At 37.5% G+C, this 19,377-nt stretch overlaps 1 protein-coding gene across 8 annotated transcripts in view; it reads right to left on the reverse strand.

Annotated features, from left to right (window-relative positions):
• Nucleotides 1–19,377, reverse strand: part of NAALADL2 (N-acetylated alpha-linked acidic dipeptidase like 2) — a 504,178-nt gene that overhangs the window by 232,919 nt on the left and 251,882 nt on the right. For all 8 annotated transcript variants that reach the window (XM_055817254.1, XM_055817256.1, XM_055817257.1 and 5 more), the window contains one exon: nt 9,753–10,023. In XM_055817254.1, the coding sequence (XP_055673229.1) occupies nt 9,753–10,023 (271 nt within the window). The remainder of the gene's footprint in view (nt 1–9,752; nt 10,024–19,377) is intronic.

The following is a 19,377-nucleotide window of genomic DNA, read 5'->3' on the forward strand; positions in this document are numbered from 1 at the left end:
CTAAATTCGACAGGTGAGACAATGGAAGCACAACAGTCATCACTTAAAATAGTCTCTAGTTGTATCATCTACTGAAGAGGTTCCCTCTGTATTTTTCTTCATTTGCCTTTACATTTTTGGTAAACATTTTACAAAGACTATGCATTCTGATAAAACTATCTTCATTTTCTGTGGAGAAAACTGAAAAATTATGAAAAATCATTCAAGCAGAGCAACTCCACAGACATTAAGACAACAGCAATAAGATCATCAGGGAAAGAGCTGAACTGCAAAGAATCAGTCTTTGCCATCAGACCCCGAGTCTAACACTGTCCATATTGATACAACTTCTCATTCTAGATTTTTAGTTTGTCATTATGTGATTGTAGTTTTTTTTTTTTTAATAGCCTTAAGAGGTAAGAGTTTTGTAGGTAGAAGGACAACATGGACAAAGACATGAGAAAATGTTTTGGAATAAAAATGTTGGTTAGATGAATGATGCAGTAATTCTTTTGCCAGTAACGTAATTTCTAGCTTTTCATGTCATTTCATCCTTTAAAATATCCCCCGAATAAAGATTGTGCCTGGCAAGCATTGACCTGCAGTAGGAGGAACATCTCTCCTGATGACAACGCAGCAGCAGGAGCTTTCTTGCATACTTAAGCAGCTTTGCTCTCTACTAGCTGAAGCCATTGCCAGACCTCTTCTATCCTTATTCACCTCTGTCTGCCCCTCGAAGACATCAGTGTGAAGCAGTGAATTTTACCGGAGACAAGACTAACTCTGTATGGTAACATAATTCAGTGGAAGGAAGATAAATTCCTTGAAGCATCTTCTTTCTCACACACACCTACTCTTGGGCCAGTCACAAGATGGTGATTGATTAGTCACCTTCTCTTTGAACTGCAGAGCACAGGAACATAAGAAATAATTATGAGAACAGAACTGATATATCTTACAATTAATTCACATTAAGGTTCTTTTAATGAATGACACACAGTAACTAATATTCATTACATGAGGTGTTAGATGTGAAATTTGTTTGTATGTAATGGAAGACACAGCATATCAGACAGAAAAAAACTAAGAATACCTAATTCTAAATAAAAAGGAAAGACCAATGTATTTTCAGTAATGTTTAGTTGCCACAGATTTTTTTATTACTGTTAAGTGAATATGTCTCTCCTGGGATTGCAGCTGGTGGGCACAGTCAGAAGTGCTGTATTTCCAACCAGTTTAGAAGTGAAATTCTAAACAAAAGCTTTTTCTCAGGACATTTTAGTCTGGCCAGTGAACAGGCCCTAGCATTTTGACAGTTCACATACACACCCAATGCAGTTCTGCCAGCTGCACCTGGATACCAAACTTAGACTTGCCTAAGGTTAGTAACTGGGTCTTTTTTATTTTTTATTTTTCATTATTATTATTTTTTACATTTTTAAGAAATCAGTTTTCATATATTTTTTCAACCAGCTGTATCACAGCTGCACATTTTTTTTTTCATCCTGCTCTGAAAGGTTTCAAAAGACATTTGCTTCAAAGGGTTTTCTCTGGGAGAAGTCATCTTCACTTTTTTGGTCTTTCTTACTATTAACGCCCTGTGACCAGGTTTATAGCATTCCTCAAAGCAGCCTCTAGAGAGGTACATCCTTCGCTCTTTTATACAAAACTTCTTCAACAATGAAATACAAGCTGCTAATGTCTGTCCTTGCCAAATTATTTATATATCGCCAGCTTTTTATCCCCAACTAGTTGAGATTACATTCAAAACATGTCACTTAAGCTTTTTTTTTTTTTTAAGTAAGAACTTATTTCCACTCTTTCTAGCAGTCATTTCAGAAGATTATATTTGGACTTCATATCACCACATCCTAACATAGAGATAGGAAATCTTCAGACTCGTTTTGGACTCTGAATGATACTTTCGTTTAAAGATATTGAAAAGATTTTCATAATGAGAAAGAAAAAAAAATGTCCCATAGCAAAAAAAATCAATAAGCTGATATTATTACATTAGAAGAAATACATTTTTAAGATTTTGACAAAATGTTGTCCAGTAGTGACTGTAAAATTTATACTGGTAGGCAGAGATAAACCACATTGCTAAGGCTTCAAGCTGGTAAGATTTACCACACTGCATCGAAGATTTAAATAGTCGCTTTCAATTCTTTTTAGCTGCCAGCTTTAATTCACAAGAGACAACACCATTATTTAGACTTTTTCTCTATTTTCAGAAAACAATAATCAAGTGCAGTATGTCAGAGAAAGTGATCTGGTCTTTTTAAAAAAGCTTGGTTTATTACAGTGTTTCTAACCCATATTCTTATGGATGACTGATGCTTGTGACTGCCAGGGTCAGAATTTTAGGACAAGGTTTCTAGGTACAGGATGTATAAGCGGGGTGAGATGAAATATTCCTTTGACTACAGATGCTTTTGTATAGCTAATATTCCTTAAAAGGTGTTAGGACTTTCCTCTCTGCCTCAAAAATAATAATTTAAAAAAACCCCACAACCGACTCACAACCCTCCCCCCCCAAAAATAAATAAATTCATCAATACTGTATTTTACAGTCACTCCTATCACAAAGCTGAGTAGCATTTTGAACCAGTGATTATTATTTATGCATGAAACTACATAAAAAAACCCACCACCAACAATGAGGTTATGTAAGTAGATTTAGAGACAAGGATTTAGTATTATATAAACACAAAAACGTTTTGTTATTGTTCTCATTATATCAGTTATAGTTGTTTCTTATGTTGTTCTTATCACCCAAGCAATATTTTAAAAGCTGATAATACTAGCTTTCTCTGGTTTTTCTCTGTTCAAGAAAATGTATCGTTTTGGTTTGAGTGTAAGCAAAATCCTTTTAAGGCAGTTTTAAAACTTCAAAATTATGGAGAAATTTAAAAGAAAAAGATCCCTAATACCCAAACCAAACATTTCACTGCAGCGGCTGCTTTTTACTTGGAATTTCTCATCCGAGGAGGATACTGCCTTTGCAAAATTAAAAAGAAAGAACACAGGTATGCTGTTAGCAGGTTCATATTTACTAAAAAGTAAAAGAAATGACAGGGAGTCAAGAAGATAGCACTACCTAAGCAAAGCATGCCTTGTGGTTTGGCAGAAAGACTTCCACTTCACTTGGAGCTCCTTCGTACTCAGCTTTACAACAAACATCATTAACAAAAAGTGGGCATGAATGACGACTGGCAGGGTAGTTATCAACCCAGGTATCTAATAAACTGCACAGGTGACTGCAACTTACTGGGTCTAAATTATATACAATAAAATAATTAAAAAGAAAAATATTTCTGAGGTCCATGGATCTGCAGAAATTACTTCCACTTGTATTCTCTCACAGTGACTACTAACAGAAAAAATTCAACTCTAGTAAAAAATGATGTAATTCCCATTGATTTCAATAGGAAACTGACTTGCACTAAAAACTGAATAAAGCGCCAAATCCATTTCCCAAGTCCTCAGTGTTTTCACCCTTTAGTTTTTATCATGCAACTGGAATACAGATAGTGTTTATGGTTCAGCATCGCTCCCCCTCCAATATTGTACAGATGCCTTACTGAAAAATGCCTTTGGCTGATCATGTGTAATGGCATGGAAGTGCTCAGTGACCTGTTATAGCTGTAGATATTGGGATGCCTCACCTTTTGCTTTTTTTCATGTAAAAGAAACCACACCCTCATTCATTATTCGTGACATTATTACTAAAATGTCACTACTAATATTTCATTAGTAAAACGTTAGTACAGTATTGATCCACAACTACAGAAGAGCAGAAGGTTTTGCAGCAATAGGCATTTGCATCTTTGAAACTCTGCCCTTCAATGTTAGAAACATCTTGCAGCAGTATTAACTGGGCTTTCGTGCATGATGAACTACTGTTATTTTTAGGGAACTGTACAACTTTATTTATTAATGGTTATGTGATATATGCCAGAAAACTGACAGGATGTTCTGCAGGACAACTCTTCAATGATCTTTTTTTTTAGTCCTTGACTGCAATTTTAAATTATATAACCTTCACATTGTGTTTCACAGCTTTCTATATGTAATTATAATGGAGTGGCACTATGCTGTAGTTAATGTTGAATGTTGTTTTCTGTTTAAAGGTCAAGTCTATTCTAAAATCCATAGTCAGTGAGATTGTCTTGAAAATTTGCTGTGCCTACTTGGTATGCAGAACAGTGGTCCAAATTATGATTATTTGTGGAAAAGGTTTCTGAGAAATTCTTCTATAAATAAAAGATAAATAAAGCTCTTCTAAAACATCTAAATGTAACAAAAATTGCATGATTCTTCTCATTTGTGTGTATGTGTTATTCAACCTATAGCCCTAACCATCTGCAAACTGATTTCAGTTGCTAGGGATTCATTTTAGCTAGTAGATGTCTCTTCAGAGAAGAAATTTTCGAAAATGTTAATAAAGATAATAATGAACTAAATTGGTGTGCCTAAAAATTAAATGTACGCATGTATGGAGATCCCCTCTAGCTTGATATTTTGCACCAATGTGCCATCAAAAATGACTAAAAGACTTAGGGTGAGATGCTGTGACTATTTAATCTAAATTATAAGCACTATCTGCATTTGGAATTCAAGATGTGCAAGTGAACATGCTGCAGAAGGCTCATTTGGAAATTTTGCCTGGGGATAAAAATAACCTGGGAAGATTTTAAAATTTTCTAAAACCAACCCTCTGACACCAATCTTAATTCAGAAATATTGCTGAGGAAATTACCAATGATTAGCTAGAGGGAAGATAAAAGATACTAAGGGTGCACTAATCACATTTCCACCACAAGGAAACCAAACCAAATGAAAGCAAGCTGTTGGGTCAAGGACTTCCTGAAGTATTGTCCCTCCAGAGGAACTTGTAACCTTTTGGTGCAGAGGCAGAAATACAGGGAGCTGCAAGTACTGCAAGGGAACAGTGCTGCAGGACCGCAAAGACCTAGCAGAAAGGGGAGGGGACCGCAGGGTACACAGGAGGAGCCTGCAATCAGTGGGAAAGATGAGAGGAACAGGCAGTAGAAGAAAGGAAGGCTCCCATCTTCCTGCAGAGACAAGGGCCTGGGAAAGGACAGGATGGATTGGGAGAGGTGACATCTCAGCATAGCCATAGGAAAATGGGGTATTTGATAAGAAGTACACAAGCTCTGCTCCTTGTGAAAGAGGCTCTGACAGCAATCCCAGTCCTGCTCCCTTATTCTCATCTTGCCAAGATTGAAGAATGGTGGGAAGATCACTGAGTGAGCTTAACAGATGGGTTTGCACTTCTCATATTGCTTCAGGTTGCATTAATCTCTGCAGTGGGCTCTCATTTAGCTGTGAAAATGTCACCAAAACAAATGAACCAGAGCAGGCTGATATGCTATCAACAGATGCAGAGAATCTCTTCTGCATATTGTCATAGAGGCAAACAGTCAGTCTTCTCGCTTGTCTGCTCCCTGCAGCCCCTCCAAAACTAATCAAAGGTATCACTGGCTGAGTTGGGAGTGTAAATGCCTAAAATCAGCAGACACTTCAAACAGAAAAATGGGTAGAATCAGTCAGGGAATGCAGACAATGGCAGGGAAGGGAGGTGACGTCACAGAGGAGCCCAAGCACTCCGGAAACAAGGACAGAGGAGGGGTCAAAGTACAAAGGAGACATAGTTGGGCATTGGGAGAAGTGCCTTGGAGATGGGCACAATTAATTTCTGCCCATGATAACATTAAACTCCTGCCCGTACATACATTCCCATTTCAAGAACATTATTACTTTTACCTTTCTTGCTTCCTCTCCTGGTTTCTGAACAAACACAGTCTTGTTAGTGTATGAGGTCCAGGAAAGAAAAAAGATGTTTTGCTGGGATCGCTGAGAGCATCCAGGAGAAAACAAAAAAAGAAAAGAGGAGGAGGGAAAAAAAAAAAAAAAAGGATGGAGGACCAGCAAAAGAACCAACAGGGATTTGGTGCATTCAGCTGCCGGTTAATCCTAAAGAGGCAGAGGAGTGTAGTGGAGCATGAGACAATACTGTGTAACAGAGGACATGAAGTATCCCTGTTCAAAGTATTAAAGCAGAGGTAGGATTGTCAAAAGTTCCTTAACATTTCCATAAAGGAAGGTGTGAATAAATTAAAGTGAAAGATGAGGAAAACGTCAAGTCACACAAACACAGTTTCAGAAAATCAGGGAATACAAAGCAATCTTAATTTTGCTTTATTTAGTCTGTCCTTGAACATTCTCCCAACACACCAACCATTAAACCTGCTATGGTTTTCTCTTTACAGTTCCTGAAGAACCAGGGAACAGAGCAAATGAACACTGCAACACCAAAACTGAACACTTGCTTCCCGCAGTTCGCTGTACCCAGTGGCCCTGGGTACCACCCAGCCTTCTGCTGCGCCACCAGCCTGCACCCAGCCGTGCTTAAGGGGGGTCACAGCACTCGGGGACCACCGCCGTGAGTGCTAACAGACGGGCAGCAACATGCACCTACGCTGACACTACTGGCCAAGGTGGTACTGAGAGGAAGACACTGGATGTCTGGGGGTTCACACACAGCTCTCCTCTGCTCTCACCAACAGCTCCCCAGCTCATCCCTCCAGCACTGCCAGTGAGAGCACATGCGGCCACAGCTCTCAGATCACCACCTACCCGTAAAGGCAGGCAGCAGCACATTCAAATTAACCACACGACTGTCTGACAATGCATTTTGCTTTAATGCATAACTTTCATGCAATGTAATTTCCCTTATGATACGTTCTCTGTTGGCCAGAGTGGCTTTCCCATTTTCCTCAAGCACACTAAAGGTTTAAACTCTCTAAAAGGTGGTTCATATTTAAGTTCTAATAAAAGTATTTTTCCTGTATGTCATTCCTTCCTTAGACTGACTTAGTCTATGATGTATTATTTACATAACTGCTGCAATATCTATTTCAAAACCAAGTAGACAGCCCTCTCCAGAACTGTAGGCTACCCTGCCTGTCACAGTGATGGGTAAACACTGTCACCTTTTCAGGGCCCAATGAAATACAGAGTAGTAGTAAAGTGCACCATCCATCACAATGGCACTAAGTAGGTTTTTGAAGTAGATTTCAGATCACAAATACTCACATTTTTACTCACAAATGCTGTTTAGACTGTTACCAGAAAGCACAAATTGGATGGCTCATATACAATGGCTATATGATGAATGGACATGACAGGTGGTCAAACAAAATGAGTCTTGCTATTCTACAAATAACCTTGTCAACATGAAAGTAGAGTTGTTGCTCTGCTAGTAGCCGGGCTGCAATAACTTAATGGTTTTATTTGCTTGAACTTTATTCAAAACAAATATACAAATGAGATACAATGAAGCAGCAGCATAGAAGCAATATTAGCAATCCAACCTGAATACGTGACACACAATACAAATTTTCTACTAAAGCATGCATCACAATTGAAAGCAAATTATTTAGGTTATGAGTAGCTGTTACAAGAATACCTTCTCACAGGAAAACCATTCATGATTTTGTAATCACAGCCCACTGCAAGATATTAAAAACATGTGACTTGTTCCACTACAAGCAATCAAGTCATGCTCTGATGGCTGACCCCAGCTACAGGCACCACCTGCTACTTCTCATTTAAAGCTTTTCTTCTTCCTTTAGTTTAAATAGTAGATAGTACTGTGTAGGAACAAAAGTCGGAAAGATTAGATCACTACCAACTTATCTGTTGCCCAAATAAATAGAGAAATTTCCCTTTTAAGCAAAACTCCAGGGCTAAGGACGCTCCGGGTAAACCTTTTGAAGAATAAAATAAGTAACTGAGGTTTTGTGAGGGTGCTAGGTATCTCAAAGAACTGATTGTCCACAGAGAGTCATTCTTTGGCTTAAGTACAAGCTTCATGTTTTGCCAAAGCCAAGGTCCAACCCTAGTGATGAGTACAATGTCATGTGGGTGGTCCTCATTTCTGCAGAACTCAGAGAAAACTGCCCAAAACAAAACTGAAGGTGGTACATGTGCTGCTGGTAACAACATCAATGATTTTTCCCGGAACATTGGATTTCCTTTAATCTTATGAATTTGTTAGCAACACATTGATTTTCATGAAAGAAAATCTCAAAGGTCACAACTCTACTTTTATCTCATTACAGTTACTCTTATTAAGTTACAATGAGAAAATAATATCACATATTGAGTTTCTAAGTGATAAATGTGCGAAGCCAAACCCATTCATTAGTACTTTTTGCTTGCCCATGGAAAAGTTAAAAGCATACATCATGCATGTTAGGACCTATCACTTGTCTACTTCATTTCACTACTTAACAACAAATTTTAACTTGAAGTTGTTGGGTTGACAGAGCCCCATAACAGAAGCTGCATGGAGATAACAAACATGAGACTCAATATGGAAAGTAGGCAGGTAAGGTACACAAAAACAGAAGATGGAGAGATGTCTCTCTCCCAAAGGAGAACAAGAAATCGATTCTTCCCCTGGAATAAATCACTTGGACTAAAAAGTTTAAGAAAGAGAAACTGAAGCTTGTGAACTTCAGGATGAGAAACATATGGATCTGACTTTCTATCACCCCTCCTATTTCCTACAGTCCAAAATTCAAAATTATATTACTAGTGCATAAAATGATTTAGTTAGCATCATGCAACTTTCCCCATTTTGACTCATTACAGATTTCCACAGTGCATTACATGTTATCAATAAACACTATGGGCATAAAGTGTCACAAACAAAAGGAAAATACACAATAGTTGCATTTTAACTGTTAGAAATTTAGTAACTAATATGCTATAATTATTAAGGTATTCACAATGTATAAAGGTATTTTGGAAGAGGTATCCTCCAAACCCAATGCCATTCCCAACCTGTTCCAATATGGTCTATTAGTGTTCTAAGTGATGAAAACAATCACCTTTTAAACAAGATGGAAAGTAACCAAGATGGGAAAAGCCCTGCATCATTGGAATAATATTAAATATTTTAAAAAGGAGAAAGACAACTGCAATGCAGTTAGCAGTGAAATTTCAATTTTTCTATTTCAGAAATATTTACTGAGATTTATGCTATCTCAGCTAGGAAAGTAAACAGAAATAATGACCCCTTTGTGCACCCCAAATATATTTGGAAAGCAAATACAGGAAGGCAGCCAGTGAAGACAGTAAAGAGGATAAAACAAGATAATCCAAGATCTTATTTCACTTGGCAAGTAACAAATCCCAACAGGCAGCATCTTTTTGCTGACAAAATTTCCTAACAAAAGCTACAGTAAGATAAAAGCACAAATCAGGATTTTCAAGAGGAAACAGAGCAGATGTGTCAGCTGAGTTGCCACAGAAGTAATTATGCAAGATCCTCAACCATAATTCAGGAGCTCCAGTTACTAGCCCAGCACTCCCACTGCTCTCACTATAGAAAACTTCATCTTACTCTTCCTAAGACATCACTCAAAACAGTAGCACTTATATATCAACAAGGATAACATGTAGCCCTAGACACAGCTTTTAGATGTTAACACCCAAGAAAAAGATGCCAATTCATAAACTCAAATACTTAAAAAAAACCCCCAAAACATATATATCATACGAAGTGTTCAGGTCTAACTATTTTTTAAGTTTGAATTGAAATGGGCCACATCATATTTTACCTGTTTATTTCAAGGCTGTGCATTTCACTATGTATACTTTGCCAGCCAAGTTCAACAAAAACTGATGTTTTCCATCTCTATTTCAACACAAATGACAGAGACAAATGGTCATATTACCTCAAGAGTTCCTCTAGCAGAGTAAGCTGCATACGAGTACAGGAGGTCTTGGTTATGAAGCGTTTTGGTCTCTCTGTTGCACTGTTGTCCACTAGGATAAAAGCATTCACCGCTGTTTTTCAGAGTTACTGTGTTTGAAGAAGAGCCTGGTAGGTCAAGCAAAACAGAGTAATTTACCAGCCGGGCATCTTCAAGGCCTTGGGAACTCCACTGAACCAGAATTTTCATTGCAACGTCTACATCATCTTCTCCTGGGAACTGTAACAAATCTCTGGAAAAAACACACAAGTAAACACAGTTTTAATTTATTTCCCACTAGGAGATTTGTACCTTAGTATGCATCAGTCCATAACTGTATTCATAACGTATAATCAAACATTAAAAAAAATATTAAAAGTTCAGCTCTCATTTATTTTTTTTCCCCCACTTAACTTCTTAGAATTATGAGACAAAAGTAACCACTTTTTTGGAAATAAAAATTAGAAAAAATATTTATAGAAAACATATGCAATGGAAACAAGGAACCTTACAGAAATTATCACAGTAATGGTTTCAAATTTCATCTCTCTGATGCTGATCAAGTCTCTGATACAGCATCAATTTAAACAACCACTAAATATGAAGAACACAATGTGAAGTATAATTTCAGGGACTTCAGGGAGCACATGATGCTGAAAACCAGTTGTAATTACATGTTTGGCTTAAATTCATCAAGTAAAGCAAATTTGCTAAAGAGAATGGAAGCACTCCCCCAAATATTATGCTCGCTGTCAAAAAGTTTTCCTCAGATTTCTTATCTGCACTGAAGGACTACCTGAGCCAACAGCTTGGCAAGCATACAACATGAGCCTGGAAATTATTTTGGCAGATTCTACCAAACGGGCCAACTGAGACTTCAGATGGGTTACTTGGGGCATGTACCACCAGGCTGTATCACTGCTCAACACCTGCTCCTGGATGGGCCATGGGATGAAAATGGTGACAGCACTGAAGGACCACCCTCCTCCCCAGCAAATGCCAAAAAATACAAGATGTATAGAGCATTTTAAATATAACTTTAGAGGACAGATAGTAAAGGGACAACTAAAGGCTTTCCCTGCTTATGTAGGCAGGCACTCATGTAAGCAAAGCAGTGCAGAAATAAAAAGCACTATGCAAATGTATTAGAAAAAAACGTTTGGAATATTTGCTGAATTTTGTGAGGATTTTTTGGTTCTGGGTTTTTTTTGTGGGATTGGTTTTTGGGTTATTTTTGTGTGGGGTTTTTTTTTTTGGTGTTTGTTTGTTTGTTTGTTTGTTTTTCCCCTGGTTGTGAGCCTCTCAGGACTGAGAAACAGGCTAAGGATCACAGAGGTACTGATTTCCAGGCACAGAGAGAGGTACTGACACTGACTGAAAGTCTTGCTTACAACCTTTTCTTTGCAAAAAGGCCAACTATATTTAGACGCTTTAGGGTCTTTAACAGACCCTTAAAAAATACCCTGGCTGTCTTGCCCATATCAAAAGCAAAGCCTAATAATGCATAGTCTAAAAAGACTAAAAAAATGTATTAAAAAACAACATTATTGCAAGCAACAGGCATCCAAGGATCCCACCAAGTGCTTTACAGTCACCCTGGTGCTGTTCAGAACCCAGCTGCGATGCCGCAGGCAGGATGCTCCCAGCTGAAAGTACCGGCACTGCTTCCACTGGGATCTGGGATCACCCCAGGGAGAAGTGTACCAAGGAAAGTCTGTGACAGAAAGCAAACACCAAGACGCCCTTCTCCACCCCAACACAACCACCTTGTGGTTCAACGGACCTTTAAAAAAGATAACATCAACACTTTGAAAAGGCAGAAAGTGAAGTTATAACACCTGTTACAGCCTAAGAATAGCTCAAAAATGGTTATTGCATTCAAATGCCTAATGTGAGTCATCACATTATATGGGTGAAATAATTATTCCAATATTCAAAGGACTTAAAAAAAGACACAAAAATTCCCTGTTTAAAGAAACAGTGTTGTATCCCACGCCCCAGGGTAACCACAGGGTTATTAGCGTACAATATTCAAAAACTTTACAAGAACACTGGACTTATGTTGAAGAATTTAGAGATCCTGTCAGGAGGAATAACTGTCTTGGCAGATTTAATCTTTTTAAATTATCTAAAATAGATCTTTGAGTAGTCTACACAAAACAGAAGAGTTAATCCAATCTATAGTACATTACAAGTTTCCAGTTTCATCACCTGTGCCTGCTAATGTAATGACATAAAATTGGGCACTGCAGAAATACAGAAAGTTGTTTGATTAACACAATCGTTAACAGCATATCTGCATTTCCCTCAGGTGATAGAAACATTAATAGAATAAATAATTGAAGAAACTTATCCCAGGCCAATAAGGTTATGGCACACTGCAACAAGAAATACTAAGTTTCAGTAAAAGGAATAAAGCATTAAAAGAAGAAGATACACTAAGCAAATTGCTCCCTTAGTAACAAAAGTAACGTTCCACTTCCTAATTAAATATACATTCTTTGATTTTGTGACAACATATCTGATTAAGTTAAAGAAATGAACACACTCACTATTTACTCCATAATGACTTTATAGTATGTTAAAATCAAATTGTAAATTATGAGCACATCATATTACGATAAATTAGCACATATTACACTATTTCACAAAATCTTATGAACACTAACAGCAAGATTTATGTTTTTCAGATTTCTTAAAATCTTACAAGTGATTAGCACTTGTCTTGGATATACTTTTGCTGACTGCATAGACTTAAAGTCAGAGGTAATTTAACTCATTATTTTTATTACATACTAGTTGGATAACAACTACACCGTGTAAAAATAGTATTTCCTAAACCCAACCAATTTCAGAGAAATATAAAGTTTGGCAGTTCATCCTGGAAAAATCCCAATACTTCACACACACTTGGTAGTGCTTCTCCACAAACTGTCAATTAAATTGCTTCCTAAAACTTCCAGGGCACTGAGAATCACAGTAGTAAGACTGAAACAGTGGAAAGAAACAGGCCCTCGGGATGCTTATGTTTCTGAGTTTTGCAAGCGGCTGCATACTTGGTAGGAATCAATAGCAATGAATTGCCAATTTCCATTTGCAATGCTGCCTTTAATATCGTCAGCCAAATTTTTGATTCCCTTACCAAAAAAGATACTTCACTCAGCTACTTGTTGGGGTTCATTCAATGGGAGAACCCACTAAGTTAATGGGCACATCTCAGTTGCTGTAAATCTGCATAATGTATTGAAGTGGAGCCACCAAAGACTTAAGATTCGGTTTTAAGTTAGAATCAACATATTTATAAAGATAACAGTCTGAATAATACTGTGCCTTTATCAGATGCTCTCAACGAGATTTCCACAAGTTACTTGTCATTACATTCTAATACAGATCAGATAATGAACTAACGTACATCACAATATGACATAAACTTGTATCAAGAGTATTCTGCTCCATCTCAAATATGCTCGGTTTGTGAACTGAAAAAAAACCACCAAAACCAGATAAAATTGCACTTGAAACTCAAAAAGCGCAACCTACATCGCTTGAATAAGGTAAAGTTTTTCCACTTTGGCATGATGAGTAGATCAAGAAAATGCTTATGATTACATGGTCTTGGATTTCCTTTGTATACAAGAACTGTAAGTCATGTTGTACTTACTGCCGCATCAGCTGAATGACCTGACCAGCGAAGAGCATCAGACCATGACTGTTGACAGTTCAAAGTCCTAAAGCTACAAAAATACTTTGAAATAAGAGAAAGATAGTTCTGTAATAAAGCCAGCTTTTCTGCACCTTCTGCAGCGTCAAAAGACCAGTCTTTTAACAGATGATTATGAAAGGTACATGAACACACACACACACAGAATCCCAACACGTCATTTTCAAATTAGTAACCGCAGGGCACATGGAGCTGCAGTAGCTTAAGGGAAAGTCATCTGCTAGAACAACACTTTTGACACAGCCTGCTAAAGAAGAGAGGAAGGTATTGCAAATAAGCCACATGCTCATTGCTGGTGATACACTGGGAAACTGCGAAACACCGCCCAAAGGAAATTGAAAAATTATAAAAGGTCACTCAAACAAGCAGGAGACTGAATAATGTAACTGTACGACACGATTCCTTATCAGACAATCCTATTAAACTGTTACCCCCACCCCACCACTCCAAAAAAAATCTAAAACTGCAGAAGGATTCTACAGCTATAATCTTAAAAATCTACAGGGACAGAATTTTCCCTCAAATATGAAGAGCTTCAGCTGTGGTTTGGGGTTTTTGTTTGTTTGTCTTCACTAAAGGTGCAATGTGTGTACTGCAGTGAGAACAGTGAGAACGGGGAATGGCCTATGCTTCACGGGCTGTTACCAAAGAGAATCTGAATTCCAGTTTTGCCAAGTTAGAAGTTTATCTACTTATTTCCAAATTTTAACTGTAAATTTTTACTCTTTATTTTTTTTCCAATTAACTGAAATTGCTGACAAAGCAATTGCTGGAATTTAGGTAAGAACTAAGAACAAATATAATTTTGGAATTTTTATGGGACAACTGAGTAGTTGTTTTCATATTTGGGGAACAACTGAGTAGTTTTTTTCATATTTGGGGAGTCAAAATGAATTCACCAGGCAACACTTTTTGTAAAGCTACATCAGATCAAAGTGTTATCTTACCTAATATGCTGTTTCCAACAGTAGCTGGTAGAAGATAATAATTAAAAAGCAAGCAGTGCATCATGTGTGGTTACTGTATTTATAGACTTGCATGCATATGTCTGTTTTCCCACTCGTAAACTTTGTCCAGGCTGAATTTTAAAAGTGTTTACATATGTTCAGGATTTCAGAACTCGTTTCAGTCCATTAAAAGCAGAGATGTGGCAGTTTCAGCAGTGCTGGGCGAGTGCACAACACTTGCACCGACCAACTGCCTAGCATATGCACAGTATTTTTCGCGGCTGCAGATAGAGGATTTGTTTGTATCTATCACATATAGCGCATACATACAGCAAACTAAATGCATTCAAGAAATACCACCTGCCCAAGCCACATCTGCTTAAATTTTAATTACATATTTCTGTTAATTAGGGTGCTCAGCTGGCTCATCTCCAACCTGCTGGATCACATTTCCCATGGTCTGAACTGACTGCCACAAATCTGCTGATTCCAAAATAAATTTTAAAAATCCAAGTCCAAGAGAGGATAAACATTTATCAGGAAATTAGAATATGTAAGAGAAAATATTCTCATGATGTAAATACACAGCTTAGTGCAGGATAGGACCCAGGACACTTCAGGCTCTTCAGGTTACATAGCAAGGCCTCCAGCAACCGCTGCAGAAAGCAGATCCGTGATGTCCTTTGTCACGTCTGCCACCATGCTCCATATATTTGGGATATTCTGGGCATATTTTCAGCACTGATATTAAAATTATTTTTTTGGCAGTCATGAGGCACAAGGAATCTGGTGCTCTGTTCATTCTTGTCACGTGAGACCATAGTAAAGACCGAAACTAACAGGTAAGTCTATTCAAATATGCTTCATAAAACATAAACAAACAAAATAATCCTGGCCTACAGCACAAAACCAACAGAAAGCTGTGGTTAAACGTAACATTTGGACAGTAGATATGGGCTAACCACTATGTGACATGATGCTGCTTCTCCTTTTTGCCTGTTTTTTGGCCAGCCAGTTTCATCACCCACAGCAGCCTCACCATCAAAGATGGACCCCCAAAGGGAGGCAGGGCTTTCTGACAGCCCTGCACTGTCATCCAGCTCTGCCTGATGGAAAAAAAAAATTATACATGGCTCATCAGAATACAGAATGCATGGTCTGTCCTAATCACAGGAAAGCTAAAACCCGATTCATTCTGGGGTAACAACATATCACTTCTGTTATTAAAGGGAGAATTTACACATATGCGCCCACATATCTCTATGAGTGCTACACAGTGCCTACAATAGAGGTATCATGTTATTAACATAAAAGAGCATGAGTTATGACAGTTTTTACTTTTCACAGACACAGAATAAATACAATTTATAGTAAAAATGTAACATCAGATAAAAGCACACCAGCTCTAGATTTGGTTGTGCACTTCTCTAGCAGAAAAAGGTTTTTGATCTTTTTCCTTTTTTTTTTTTTTTCATTATTTGCACTATAGTCTTTGGATATTTTCAGCATAAAGGGACTCGCGTCATCTATTTAGACAATTATACCATAAGCAAGCACAAAACCACTTTGAAACAAAACTTCATGGCATTTTTGTAACACGCTGAGGTCCATCTGGCTATTAGAGTTTCGCGAGGATACCAGACCATACCTACCTTCTTCTATCATAACATAATTACATGTGCAATAGCTTCAGACCAAACCGCTCATTTTCCTGAGAAGTTCTTTGTCATGGGATTGAAGAACACCCTCAGAATTCAGCCCATGCTGGCTCCCAAGCTTAGCTATGTTGTACATTCTCCCACACATACTACACGACTACTAAGCATATTGCTACTACCCACCACACATCAGAGAGTCAAATGCCTTTTAAATATTTAAACTAAAACTACTGGGGATAGTTCAAACCTCACTTGCCAACCTCAGGATACAAGCCCAACTTGCATTCAAAGCAGATGGCGGAAGGCACTGAAAAATTACTGAATCTCTCATTCTGTGATCCCACAGTTTATTGGAACTCAAGGAATTCATTGTTCCTCTACACTAAACATTGCAAAGCCATATATTAGCCATAGGTGAGCTGTCCAAAGCTTCCTAAGAGATCTGGATGTCGGTTATGCTGACATCTAGCCAGCATGCAAATTTTCCAAATACTTCAGAACATCAGATTTCCAGTGAGTTCCAATAGGGGTCTATCAACTGATTTCCCAGAAGAGGGTGAAGATAGGGTAAGTGCACACAAAATCCCTCAACTACTCTTCTAGTCTACTTTAAGATCAGAAGATTAAAAATATAATAAAAAAAATATTAAAAAAGCAGTAGCTCTGAATATATGTAACTTCTAAGAGAGCATTCACCCTGATTTTCAGCAGTAAAAACCCATTCTAATCTGAAAAGGGCTCATTCAGGTCTATTTGTTTAATAAACAACAATTCTTCCCGTTAGTGATCTTTTACTGGGGAAATAAACAGCCATGGTAAAACCCTATGACTTGCCTATTCTAGTATCAGACATAGAAACAACATGATATTATATTTTAAATTAGTGTTAATGTAACAGTATGCTCTACGTGTTCACTCAGAGTTCAAGAGCCCATCACATTCTAGTGGCCTATTAATGGAAAAATACTGATTACATGTTATTATTGTTGGAGAAGGAAAATTTTTGAAAACTGTTATTGAATGATGTAAGTGCAGCAACTGAAACAGTCATATGACTTATGAGTTAATCTAATGAATTATACTCTGTCACAGAACAGAGCACCTGGCCAGATCCACCAACATATCCTCAACTGACGTTTGTAGAAATCACCTCAATGAATCCAAGTTTGGAAAGGTTAAGATCTGTCAACAAGCAAGACATCTGCAAATGCATTACATTTTAAAAAAAGTTCAGTATGTGTTCACCATGTAGAAATGGTGAGAGTTTGTTCTGAATCCTTTTGCTTTGATTTTCAATAATTTCTGATATCATAAGTCACAATTTTAGAAGCAACTGTAGGTATACACTGCATCCCAGCACAAGGAAGGTTCTTGTTTTATTCTTCTGTGTATGAACTTCTAAGGAACCATAGTGAATACTCAGTATTTCATGATCCAGAAGCACCTGCAAGGGTCCGTCAAAAATCCCTCATCTAAGGGCCAAAAAATATTGCATATGTGCACTAACGTTTGAGTCCAGAAATTGCTGGGCAAAGAACTGAAGAGCTAATTCAAATCCTTTGCAAGACAGCCAATGAAATTTTGAACATATGCAAAATATGTTATCTGCATTGTTAGTTTGATAGAAACTGTTTTGAATACATCAGATTTTAGAAAATAAAGACTTTCTTAATACAGTTTTTATTTGCAGTATGGAAAAGAGATGGCAAAAGATTAACATCACCACAGTAGTTTATGAATGAATTGCCTTATCAACAGAGCACAAAAGTACAGGAAAATGCATTGGCCAAAGTGAAGGTTGTTTGACCACGTTAATTTGCAATGGACTATGAGCATGTGTAATCAGCTGAAGTTCTGCTGTTGTGCAATAACTTGTTAAATTACTGCTTTTTCATCATTTACAACCATGTAGCCAAAATGTGAAAGGCATTTGACTTCGATATTAAACCAGATGCCCAAGAAATGAAAATCACAAACTAGTATAAGTTTTTGGAAATGTTTAGTATAAAGCAAATCAATCAAGGGCAGACAGGTAGGCAATGGACAGAGCCAGGAACAGAAACCAGACTGCCCGATTAACACTTGTGGGTTTCAGTTATTAAAACATCTTATACGTGATTTTAAAACATTATTTTTTTATTATTATTTTTTAAAGCACTCACTTTTCCTTGACACACATTTTGTTTAATTATCCAGTGTAGAGACAGATGAGAATGTCATTTAATAATCCCCCCCCCCCCCCCCCTCATTCTGGAGACACATAAAAACAGGATGGTAATCACCATCCATTTTCCGAATAGTTAATGAACCACAGAAACCTTAATATGGAGAATGACAGCTCCAGACCCTCAAATGGGCTATTTTTCAAAATCGCAAGGACTGTTAATTCCAGATGGAGAAGCGAGAGGAGATACCTTTTACAATGTATACTTCAGCGCAAAAGATGTAACCAAAATGAACAAAGAATCCTGGCAATGACAAGAGGTTTTAGGTGAAAGGCTGCCCTTCCAGGAAAGCAAGCAAATCCTGCTTCTTCCTAACACTGGCCTCTCAGTCTCCACATACTACAAACAGGACTCATCTACTCCTTCATACATTTCTTAATATGTTTTTAATACAGTAAACTGTTTTCAATAGATGAACTGTCTGTATAAAAAGTTCTTTTGAACGGAGATATCTACACAATAAACCTCCTTTTTTCCCCCATCACTAAATCTCATTTGCAAGACGATCCCCCAAAATGATGCCATTTTCTTTCAAAATCAGTAAGATTGCAACTACTTTTTTCTTATTAACATACATAGCTGCTAAGTTTCAGTCACAAGAAAACATGTTTTCCTCAGCATCTATATCTACACAATTCCATCTATAGTATATTAAATAACTATGTCCATGGAAATAATAGCACTCTCTATGACTTAATCCAAACTTTTATTTTGGACATCAAGGAGAGCTTAGCCTCTGTTTTAAATACGGTAAACATAATAATGTATCTACTACATTACATTTGCATGATAAAAATATATTATTTTCTTCAAAGTTTATGGGTCTAATTATTTAACAAAGGGATTTGCTACTGTCTTCTCCGAATGCAAGAAAAGAACAAGATCCCAAGCTCCAAACAACTGTACCCTGCATTTTCTGACAGGATACAATGCCGAGGACAGTGCACGCTGCAGCTGCAGAAGAGCAGCAAAAAGACAATCCGCCACATTGAAAGTGTTTGCATATAACCCAGCAGAGCACCGACCCAGCAAAACTTCACAATGATATAATCTTCT

The sequence above is a fragment of the Falco peregrinus genome, chromosome 12 (genome assembly GCF_023634155.1).
Source record: "Falco peregrinus isolate bFalPer1 chromosome 12, bFalPer1.pri, whole genome shotgun sequence".
NCBI classification, from domain to species: domain Eukaryota; kingdom Metazoa; phylum Chordata; class Aves; order Falconiformes; family Falconidae; genus Falco; species Falco peregrinus.